Source organism: Ranitomeya variabilis, chromosome 1 (assembly GCF_051348905.1).
Source record: "Ranitomeya variabilis isolate aRanVar5 chromosome 1, aRanVar5.hap1, whole genome shotgun sequence".
NCBI lineage: Eukaryota > Metazoa > Chordata > Amphibia > Anura > Dendrobatidae > Ranitomeya > Ranitomeya variabilis.
In genome coordinates, this window is record NC_135232.1 from 637,692,973 (window position 1) to 637,705,259 (window position 12,287).

At 41.7% G+C, this 12,287-nt stretch overlaps 1 protein-coding gene across 1 annotated transcript in view; it reads left to right on the top strand.

Moving 5' to 3' along the window:
* Positions 1 to 12,287, top strand: part of SCFD1 (sec1 family domain containing 1) — a 97,815-nt gene that overhangs the window by 52,727 nt on the left and 32,801 nt on the right. The window contains exons 12-14 of the mRNA XM_077260931.1: positions 131 to 221; positions 2,499 to 2,572; positions 3,364 to 3,445. Coding sequence (XP_077117046.1) covers positions 131 to 221; positions 2,499 to 2,572; positions 3,364 to 3,445 — 247 coding nt within the window. The remainder of the gene's footprint in view (positions 1 to 130; positions 222 to 2,498; positions 2,573 to 3,363; positions 3,446 to 12,287) is intronic.

The following is a 12,287-nucleotide window of genomic DNA, read 5'->3' on the forward strand; positions in this document are numbered from 1 at the left end:
TTAATGCTGAGGACCAGTGAGGCTTCCTACCACTCCATATGGTGAATAACTAGGACCATACACTGCACTGTACAGCAGGATACGCAGGGTTTGCTGCTCAGACTAATGCACTCTTTGTGACTTCCATCAGCCCCTTCCCTGAAGTTGCTGAATCAGTGCAGCAAGAGCTGGAATCTTACCGCAACCAAGAGGATGAAGTAAAAAGGCTGAAAACCATAATGGTAAGATCATTCCATCACCATGAGAAAATATCACATTGTGTTTTCCTTTGGACGACTTGTTTGCTGCATTATCATTACATGGTTATATAGGTTGAAAAAAAATCAAGTCCATCAAGTTCATCCTTTCTCCACCAGTGATACATTCGTTATCCCTAGATTATCTATACCCCATAATGTCAATGTTTGTCAGAGAAGCCTCCAGCTCTTGTATGAATGCTGTTCTAGTGTCTGCCATTACTACCTCTTATGGTTTGATATTCCACATTCTGACTGCTCTAACTGTAATGAACCTTTTAGCTGCTGCCTTCATCTTTCCTGCACACTTAATGAGTGCCCCCTGGTCCACACATGTAATGTGTTCCCCCTCCTACTTTGTGAGGCTTTAGAAGGAATAAGTCATGTGCCAGGCATTCCCTCCTTTGCAGTAATCAAAGGGAATCTGTCACCCCCTGGGGCGTATATGACTTATTAATATGGGCATACAGGTAATAGATATGTTACACTAGTCCTACCTGTATGCCTCATATTAATGGTCTTGTTATTGAGAAATCGGACTTTATTTCTGTATGCTAATGAGCTTTTATGCCAGAAAAGTTTTGAAAAGTTGTAAAATGTTTGCACAACCCAAAGCAGAGTAAGAATTTTACATCTTTTCGTATTTCCACGCCATTTTTGTCCAGCTCCAACAAGGTGAGAGTGGAGCTAGAGCAGGTTAATCCCTGCTTGTCATGAATTTGGTGGTATTCCATACTCCACATATGTGAAGGAAAAAAGAGGGCACCACCAAAAATGACCTGGGTCCTACCCGTCACATAGAGGAAAAGGTACAAGTGCATAGTCCACATATCTTACTTCAACCTCCAAGATTGGTGGCACGCATCTCACCTGATTCATTAAGATGTGTGGGCCTCTTAATGAATCAGGATACTCGCACTCCACCTTACCCCTTCATCAAGACTGCAATGAAAAACACCATTCTTGATGAATTGAGGTCTCAGGCTTCTTTCACACTTGCGTCGTGTGACGTCCGTCGCAATCCGTCGTTTTGGGAAAAAACGGATCCTGCAAATGTGCCCACAGGATGCGCTTTTTTCCCATAGACTTGTATTGCCGACGGATCGCGACGTATGGCCGTCGTGCACTGGATGCGTCGTGTTTTGGCGGACAGTCGGCACGAAAAAACGTTCAAAGGAACGTTTTTTCGTACGTCGCGTCCGCCATTTCCTACCGCGCATGCACAGCCGGAACTCCACCCCCTCCTCCCCGGACTTTAGAATGGGCAGCAGATGCCTTGAAAAACTGCATCCGCTGCCCACGTTGTGCCACATTTTCACAAAATCCGTCGGTACGTCGCACTGACTCTTAGCGACGGCCCCGTACCGACGCAAGTGTGAAAGAAGCCTAAGTGTTCTTGTAACACACAGAAACATACATTGATTTTATACAGTAGCCATGTAAATAAAAAATTTTCCCATATGGTAGTGAAAAATATCTGGAGAACCACATATTTATACACTGCAGGACATACGGTAGAATAGAGCAGTAATAAGACAAGCGATGTGAATCAGTAAGTAATGTGTCCCTCAGACCTCATGGGGGCATCACAACCCTGGAGCAGACCTCTATCGGGGGACAATAAATCCTGCAAACTCCTTATATATGAACTCAAATACTTACTGCCACAGCGGTCACTCCTCTCCTAATATCCATAGTTCTGCTTCCCAGCACTTGTCTTATTTATTGCATTATTCCTGTGTCCTGTTGTGTATGTGTGTTTGTTCAGATTTTGTATTAAAGGGAATCTGTCTCCTCATTTTTGAGCTATGAGCTGCGGTCAGTGCCTTTCGGGGCTTATCTACAGCATTCTGTAATGCTGTAGATAAGCCCCTGATCTAACCTGAAAGATGAGAAAAACAGTTATATTATACTCACCCAGGGGCGGTACCGGTACGGTTCGGGTCTGCTGGACGTCGCAGGTCTGGGTCCGGCACCTCCCAGCTTCCTGCAATGACGTCCTCTTCTTTTCTTCCTGCTGCGGCTGCGGCACAGGTGTACTTTATCTACCCTGTTGAGGGCAGCGCAAAGTACTGCAGTGCGCAGGCGCTGGGCCTCTCTGACCTTTCCCGGTGCCTGCGCACTGCCGTACTTTGCTCTGCCCTCAACCACTGAGGACTCTGTTGAGTATTTTTCTATCTACTGGCTAACTCTGCACAACATTTTTTTTTTCCTTGTAAACATGGCAGTTTATTTCACAAATCTTTGTTTTTTTTATCTCAGGGCTTGGAAGGTGAAGACGAAGGTGCTATTAGTATGTTGTCTGACAACACTGCAAAACTTACATCTGCGGTCAGGTAGGTGCCGGGAAGGTGCTTTTATATAGAAAATATTTCACCAGGAAATTATCTATTGATGGCTTTTTTATGTTAAACATATCTATTTATTTCCGTTCCTGTTCCTTTATTGATTAAAGTTATAGTCATACTTAATTTTACAGTGGCTCTGTCTGGGCTTATGTCTGAAGCCTTTAGCATTTGCGCTCATGGGGCCAATGACTGTAATGATGCAGACGGAGTCACTTTGTGCTTTCAGACATAATTTTTGTCCATATATGTCTTTTTAAGGCACGCACCTAGATGTGTTCGACAGATGTAAGCCCCGACAAAGCCACTGAAGTGAGGGTAAAATGTGATGTGAACTCGACCTAATTTCCCTGTTTTTATTTATGTTAAACTTGCTTTGCATTTATTTCCTAAAGTTATATACCAGGAAAAATCTAAAAGTTGGCAAATTAACTCCCATATAAAGTTAGGATTAGAGTTGAGCGAATTCTTCAAAATTTGGTTCCGATTACGATAGGCGGCAAATATTGTTTTTGCAATATTCGCTGAACACATCCTAACGTAATTGGAGTCAGCAGGTGTAGAAATGACCGAACATATTTGGAACATATCATCAAACATAAATTCGGCACAAATAGGGTACCAATATGGCACAAATATGTCAAATTTAGATCCGGCGACCGATTCTGAACATATTCACTCAACTCTAGTTAGGATTGCTAATATTTTGGGTCCTCTGATATCGCCATCTTTCCCTGGCTTATGATTACTCAGTGATTATCTCTTCCTCTTGTGTCCTTCAGCTCTCTTCCAGAACTTCTAGAGAAGAAGAGGCTCATAGATCTACATACTAATGTGGCCACTGCAGTTTTGGAGCATATCAAGGTCAGTTGTGATATGTTAAATTGTTCACTCTCTGCAGATTGTATGAAAGGTCAAGTGCTTTAATACCCTTTATAGAACATCTTAGATAGGCTCCGATGTAAGCTGCGCTCTGCTGAAGACTGCAAGCGCTCTGCTGCGTAGATTAAAGCCAACTTACATATTCTCACAGCTATGGCCATGCCAGATAATGGGCAAACAATTATTTCACTTTCACTCCTAAGGGTAAGGCCAAACTCGGGCAAAAATCACGATAGAATTTCTGCTGCAAAATTATGCAATCAATGAAAAGACTACCAATCTGACCTTACCCCAATCCACAATGGATGTGATGTGTTGACTGCTTCAGTGTGGATTTTCGATCAGGCAGAAATAGGTTTACGCTCTTCGGTGCAAAAGTGACAGCTCTTGTTTCTGTGTTCTGAGGAGCCATTGAAAGGTTTTGTACCGTATGTTGATCAAATCCATAAATATGCGATATGGTTGTCTAGGTAATAGTGATGAACCGACATTCTCAGATAAGGTGTTAAACGAGCATGCTCGGGTGCTAACCAAGTGTCTTCAGTGTGCTTGAATAATATGTTTGAGTCCCCGCAGTTGCATGTCTCACTGCTATTCGTCAGCCAGAACACTTGCAGGGATTGCCTAACAAACTGGCAATCCCTGCATATGTTGCAGTTGTCAAACAGTCACTAGACATGCAGCCGCGGGAAATCGAATATATTATTTGAGCACGCTGAAGACACTTGGTTAGCACCCGAGCATTCTTGGATAACACCTTTTCCGAGCACGTTCGCTCATCACTACTAGTTAAGCTTTAAAAGCAGTCTGTAAATAGGATCAACCCTCCTAAGCTCTCTATTATAGACATGCAGGTCATAGGAAGCTGAATAATATGATGCCTTCATGTTTGCGATCTGTTGCCTTATCCCAGAGAAATTCATGTTTCATTAATATGTAAATGAGCTGTTAAGATCTGTGGGCTGGATATAGATCTCCCTGAGAATCTGCCCCCAAAGCTTATTGTAAATGATGGGACGTTACCTGTGTGAGACATGCAGATCATGAGAGCAGACTGTCAGTCATTACATGTCTCACACTGTTAACGCCCCTTTTATGTAAAATAAGCGCTGGAGACAGATTCTCAGGGAGATCTAAGCCCAGCTCATTTATATATAAAGAATAATGTGGATTTCTCTGGAATAAGATATCAGATTTCTGATATCAAGGTATCATTTTATTCATCTTTTATTACATACATGCACATATAGACGGCTTAAGAAGGTACATCCCACCCACAGACACCCTTTGAATAGCAGCCGCTGTTTTGTTTTTTTTGTTTGTTTTTTTTTACATAAATCAATAGTACATGTGAAAAATAGAAACTTTGTCATATATCTTATCAGAGAAATCCACTTGTTTCTCCTCCTGGAGTAATCACAGTAAAATGGCAGCTGTATCTACCAACACCAAGACCCGATATACATGCACTCACAGGATACAGCGGACCCCATGTTAAAGGCGGGAGCAGCAGAGGTGCAACATACTGACGGAGCAGGCGCTCAAACACCAACCGTTCATGGAGGGGCTCGCTGCCCAGTGTTACAAATACACACACATGTGTTAGTGTAGGGACTCTCAAGACAATGAGGACCCTTGATGTGAGCTAGCTTACGTATTTTGGCCCAAATATCAACCAGTGTTTTATGGATTTTATGCATCTCTTTAATCTTTTTTTTATTGCCCATTTTTCACCTTTTCCGGAGTGCAGCCAGGCCTTTAGTGTTGGATTGGGGAGCTGGGGTGTCTGTCGCTGGGGGGGTGCACTTATATAGTGCTGGGCAGCCCCATGATCTAATAATATGAGCGTCATCAATAGGCAGTAAGCCAGATGTGTAACTGGCGCCCCATACAAGCCTCATCGGTGTGTATTTATAATATTAGGCATCCACCTCCTCCATGAATGGTCGATGAGTGAGTCGTTGTTTATCATGGGGATCTAGTGCATCCTGCAGTGCATTATTATTGTGTTCTGGAGTTGGTAAATATGGCTGCCTTTATTCTGTGATGATTTTTTAATTTTATGTCACTTTCAGTCTCAGAATTCCCAATTCCTGGGTACAATCTGTCCTCAGTAAATACAGATTTTTCCATCCGCTGTAGCTGGTGGTAGTTGAAGAAATTTTAAACAAAACAATTCAGATGCAGTTGAAGTTCAGACTTTCAGCTTTCATTTGAGGGTATCCTCATTAAAATTGGATGAAGGGTTTAGGAGTTTCAGCTCCTTAACATGTGCCACCCTGTTTTTAAAGGGACCCAAAGTAATTCGACAGATTCAATAATTGTAAATAAATGTTCATTTTTAGTAATTGGTTGAAAACTCTTTGTTGGCAGTGACTGCCTGAAGTCTTGAACTCATGGACATCACCAGACGCTGTGTTTCCTCCTTTTTGATGCTCTGCAAGGCCTTCACTTCGGTGGTTTTCAGTTGCTGTTTGTTTATGGGCCTTTCTGTCTGAAGTTTAGTCTTTAACAAGTGAAATGCTGCTCAATTGGGTTGAGATCAGGTGACTGACTTGGCCATTCAAGAATATTCCACTTCTTTGCTTTAATAAACTCCTGGGTTGCTTTGGCTTTATGTTTTGGGTCATTGTCCATCTGTAGTATGAAACGACGACCAGTTTGGCTGCATTTGGCTGGATCTGAGCACACAGTATGGCTCTGAATACCTCAGAATTCATTCTGCTGCTTCTGTCCTGTGTCACATCATCAATAAACACTAGTGACCCAGTGCCACTGGCAGCCATGCATGCCCAAGCCATCACACTGCCTCCGCCGTGTTTTACAGATGATGTGGTATGCTTTGGATCATACCACGCCTTCGCCATACTTTTCTCTTTCCATCATTCTGGTAGAGGTTGATCTTGGTTTCATCTGTCCAAAAAATGTTCTTCCAGAACTGTGCTGGCTTTTTTAGATGTTTTTTAGCAAAGTCCAGTCTAGCCTTTTTATTCTTGATGCTTATGAGTGGCTTGCACCGTGCAGTGAACCCTCTGTATTTACTTTCATACAGTCTTCTCTTTATGGTAGATTTGGATATTGATACGCGTATCTGCTGGAGAGTGTCGGTCACTTGGTTGGCTGTTGTAAAGGGGTTTCTCTTCACCATGGAGATTATTCTGCGATCATCCACCACTGTTGTCTTCCGTGGGCGCCCAGGTCTTTTTGCATTGATGAGTTCACTAGTGCTTTCTTTCTTTCTCAGGATGTACCAAACTGTAGATTTTGCCACTCCTAATATTGTAGCAATTTCTCGGATGGGTTTTTTCTGTTTTCGCAGCTTAAGGATGGCTTGTTTCACCTGCATGGAGAGCTCCTTTGACCGCATGTTTACTTCACAGCAAAACCTTCCAAATGTAAGCACCACATCTCAAATCAACTCCAGGCCTTTTATCTGCTTAATTGAGAATGACATAACGTAGGGATTGCCCACACCTGTCCATGAAATAGCCTTGGACTCAATTGTCCAATTACTTTTGGTCCCTTTAAAAACAGGGTGGCACATGTTAAGGAACTGAAACTCCTAAACCCTTCAACCAATTTTAATGTGGATACCCTCAAATGAAAACTGAAAGTCTGAACTTCAACTGCATCTGAATTCTTTTGTTTAAAATTCATTGTGGTAATGTCTAGAACCAAAATTAGAAAAATGTTGTCTCTGTCAAAATATATATGGACCTAACTGTATATTACAAAGTTGCTTATTTCCACGAGTAAATGAGCCGCTGTGCGATTTATGAAATCTAAATGTAAGCGATGGCTAATCTTAAAGTTAAACATCTACATAGTGGATCGCTGAACTATATCCACAAGCTGTTCCGCATCTTCATAGGATCCTCGGTAGCCTTTATTCCTAAATCCATGGTTTAGTATGTGATCACAGAGAGATGATTAGTGATCATAAACACAAAGTGCAGCAATGAGAGACAGATGATCTGCGGCATTCTGCTGCCAGACCTTGTGTGCCGCGAGCTGCTGCACGTCAGCCCGATCCAGAAGCCTCTCACCAGAACTCTGTGTTATGAAGTGTGTCAGCTATAATTGCACATCCCAGCTATTCTTGCTTTTTTCAGATTAAGTTGTAGGTTAAGATAATTTGTTTGTTGAGAATGATGTTTCTGTGGAAAAATTTGTTCCAAACTGAAAATGTTTTGCAGTTTCCAATTTTCTGGCATAAAAACAAAGCAAAACTTGAAACACATCCTAAAAAATGAAGATCATATTAGCCTGTTGTACTCTTTTATTTTTATTTTTTTAAGTCTGTAGCTTATTTTAAGCCGTTGAAATATATTTCAAATTCTGTGTGTTATTAGGTAATGAATTTACTAATCTCTGTAGAGGGTACTAAGTAGGATATTCAGATTTCAAATTGTGGGAGTCATCGTTCCCACGCATATGTCATCACCGGACATGTCTGTACGGTGTGTCCCAAGACAAATAGCTGTTTGGCTTTGCTGTATTGACCTATAAAATAAAAATGAGAAAAGAAGTGGAGTACCATTAAAAAAAAAAAAGCCTTCTATAGAATTTGAGCTTTACAAAGATGCTCCAGAACCACTGTAATAGAGCAGGAAACATTAAAGCTCATATGTTCATTATGTCTTTTATTAAGTACATTGAATTAGAGGAATTTTCATGGCCTTTCAGTCTGTGTGACTGCAGTTTGGTGGATACTGGTAGTATGCATTAAGCACACAGTTAGGATTCCCCTCATTTGCCAGGTCAAGTGGGTGGATATTTGACTGCCCGTATGCAATTTGCATATTGGATGTCACACACCAACCAGATTACCATCCTCTTCTCTTCATGCAAATCGCATACTGGCACTAGACCGCCTGCCCGATCACGGAAATGAGGTGAGTCCTGACGGTGTGCTTAATTGCTCACGGTCAGGTTTGGCCAATCTGCAGTTGAATAGAACGACTGCGGAAATGGAACGCAGGCCCAGAAAACCGCTTTAAAGGCAACCTGTCATCTTGATTTAACCTTTTAAAATAAAGGGATGGCCATAAAGCCCCTGTTACACTGATTTGAACTGTAGTGAAAAAAATATGTAGCCTGGTTCTTGATAAATTCACCTTAGAAGTTTTGATGCAATGGCCTCTTCATGCATCAGGGTGTTTGGGTGTGTTTTTGGCTCTGCAGTGTCCCCTCTGCATTTATATGAGCCTCCTCTTTTAAATTTTGCGCTTGCGCACATTCATGTCCTGGCGGTCTCCAGCATAATGGCGCTGGAGGCCACACATGCTCAGATTAACGCTTGGCGATCTCCAGCAAAATGGCCCCTCTGGCTGCGCATGTGCAGATTGGGATCTTTGCTCAGTGACAAACCGCGCTCACTGAAAAGGAGGTAACCTGTCATTGAAATACCAGAGTCAGGCAGAGGGGCCGAGGAGGGAGGAGAAGACCACCCAATACCTAGTCCGACTCCTGTGCACCGAAATCTGATTACCAACAAACTTCAAATGCTGATTAAAGAACAACAACAAAGGAGATTTCTTCACCAAAGGTATCAACTTTATATATCAGCCCCAATACGGCCATGCCTTTACTTTAGGTTACAAAATCATTTATAGGTTCTCTGTAACCTGGCCTCAACTGGACTGGCAAGAAAGAGGATTTGGCTCTGGCTTTAATCTAAGAAAACCTGTCTGAGAAATTTTGTGGGTTGGAGAGTAGCAGCATCTTTACCATTGATATCCACCAATAGCAATATGGCCCCGAGTCTAAGGCTGTGTGCACACGTTCCGGATTTTTTGCATTTTTTTCGCTATAAAACGTGATAAAAACGCATAAAAAAACGCATACATACGCATCCCATCATTTATAATGCATTCCACAATTTTTGTGCATATGTTGCGTCTTTTTCCGCAAAATTAAACGCATCGCGGTAAAAAAAAAAGCAGCATGTTCATTAATTTTGCTGTTTTTTTTGCGGATTTCCCACTATATTATTGCATTGGGAACCTCCGGAAAAATCCGCAAAAAAAATGCGTGCGGATTTCTTGCAGAAAATGTCCGGTTTTGTTCAGGAAATTTCTGCAAGAAATCCTGACGTGTGCACATAGCCAAGTGTAACAGTTTAAAATGTTTTCATGCATCAATTGTACAAGTGAAGATAAGAAATGTTGTAATATTTCTTATTGGAGAAATATGATGGTAGATAACTTAAGCAGTTTTGATTAAAACTGTAAACTATTGTTTTCTTGCCACCACATGTAAATGTTCTTAAATTTAGTCATAAACTGGAATGAAAGTATCCAATTTTACATTGCTGGAATCATTCCGAGCCCAAGACGCTGTTAATACTTTTTTTTTTTTTTTTAATCTTTTACATTTCCTATGTGAATAAACCGTTTTGTTTTGAATAGATTCACATGTGCAAATCTTCCACTGCTGATTTTACATTCACATTTTATTGAAGGCTCGGGATGGGTATCGCAATGGGTATTACACTGCAAATGTGAACATCTGCAGTAAGATCAATCCCAAACTTGCACATATGGCAAAGTAAGTCTTTGAAATGTAAATCCATCAACAGTTTTATATCTTATTTTTGTTGCTATACTCATGATTCACTCCTATTCAAATGTGTTTGTTTTAATTCATGTGTCTCCTGAGGATGATCTTCCGCCCAGCACCAGTCACTTTAGCTTGATTGATAGCTTACTGTTTAATTTTCTTAACTGGCAGCTGACGGCAAACAGACAATGATCAATCAGGCTAAAGAGACTGGTGCTGGGCTGGGTACAAAGCTCTGGAGGCAGATTCTAGTTAAGTGCTCGGTCACATCCAGAGCACTTAACAGCCTCAATTGCATGAGGATGAAGACACAAATGACTCAGGAATACAGCATTAGATAGAAGATATAACAGTGTTGAAGGATTTACATTACAACGATCTACGTGTCAATTTATGTGGTGTGGAGTGTATTGACATTACAGACAAATACCCTTTAAAGGGAACCTGTCACCAGGTTTTCCAATATGTATTCTGTAAGTATGTCCACAATCCGCTCTGCAAGGCACAAAAAAGACCTTTTTGATATACTCAGCACGGTCTGGTCCCATGGGCATCTCTGGTCTTGACTCGGTGCCTCCTCTCTTCTTTAGTCACCGTCCTCTTTCCCTGCTTCATGTGGACGATACATCCAACATCATCCATACAGTGTCCTCCATCACGGTCCTGTGCAAACGTACCTCTCTTTGCCTTGCCTTGCCAAGGGCAGTACAAAGCAATGTAATAAGCATGCGCCGGCTTTGCCTAGTGGGTCACCGGTTCTCTTTGTCCTTTCCCGGCACATACTTGCTACAGTACTGTGCTCTGCACTCGGCAGGGCCAAGAGAAGTGCGCCTGCGCAGGAGCGTGATGGGGGACAATGTGTGGATGATGTTGGATACATCATCCACATGAAGGAGGATGGCGATTGTAAGAAGAAAGGAGGCATCGGATCAAGACCAGAGACACCCTTTGGACCGGACCGCGCCATCTATGAGCATAATAAAATCTCCATTTTGTGCCTTGTGTAGTGAATTGGGGACAGACATACGGCAGCCTAGAATGCTGTAACGGAGGGCTTACAGGTGCTGGTCGTACTTTATATTGGGAAAACCGGTGGCATTCCCGTTAGTTCACAACACCAGTCTATGCCCACTGTAGGCTTTCCACAGCTTGTAGATTGCCTTTTGGCTAAACTCAGATTTCTCTTACTTTAATACACTGAAAATTTTCTGTCCAGTAAAAAATCCGCCACGTGTCGGAACAGCTTGGTTACATCCTATTGTGACATATTCAGAAACGGACATGAAAGACATGGAGGTGAATAGAGAACCTTATCCTCTGACACTGCTCGACATAAAAGAACCGGCTTCTGTGCAAAACCTCTTTTTTTTGCCAAACTTCCCTTAAAGGAAATATATCTGATCTAATGTTTTATTTATAACACTTACATGTGGTTTGTGCAATTCTCTTCAGCATCTCCAGATGCTTATTACGGCTTGTCAGCAAATTGCACAGAAAATGCTCGATATACCGTCTCTCGAAAGTTTTCTCCTTTATGTACATCAACTGTTTATAAATGATAAGCTGAGAGATTTCTTTTGCAAGGTGTGACACTTTAGCACTTAAATCATCACAAAGTTTAATTCAGTAGAAACACATTTTTATATAATAGACCCCCGGAATTTTCTATTATCGTTGTTATGGGGGATGTACATAGAATACCAATTCCCTCACTGAGAGCAGCTTGTCAGTGTCCTATGGATGTGTACAGTGTGAGGTTGTTGGAATTGGGATCTGAAAAAGTGTGAGTATGCGTCAGAAGACGAAGTGTACCAAGCGCTAGAACCTTGAAGGAAATATTTAGACTTTTTACTTTTGCCTTATGAATGCTGCTTTGTGTTGTGACATCTCATCAGTCACTTACCATTATGTATTCGCTACATAAAATATAATTAATTGTACGGTCAACTGTGTGAATGAAGACGTCTGCCTGTTTAATCAGGTTTTTTTGTGTAGACACTTTCTCACAGTTATGCGCTTGTATAGTCTTTTGGCCAGAACTGTGAAGTCTTCATATGTTGCTTGTGATATGTGATCTCTGTCCCTACTGCTCATATTTCATCTGCATTTTGCATCGTCCTAAGGAAACTGACCATCAATCAGCTCCTCTGGTGTGTTGCTGGCAGCTCGCTGGCACATCGGGTGATTAAGTAAGTGCTTTGACTCAGTGTTTGTGTCTCATAACACCCCAGCAGGTTGAAAGATTTCAACAAGCAGCCCCTGT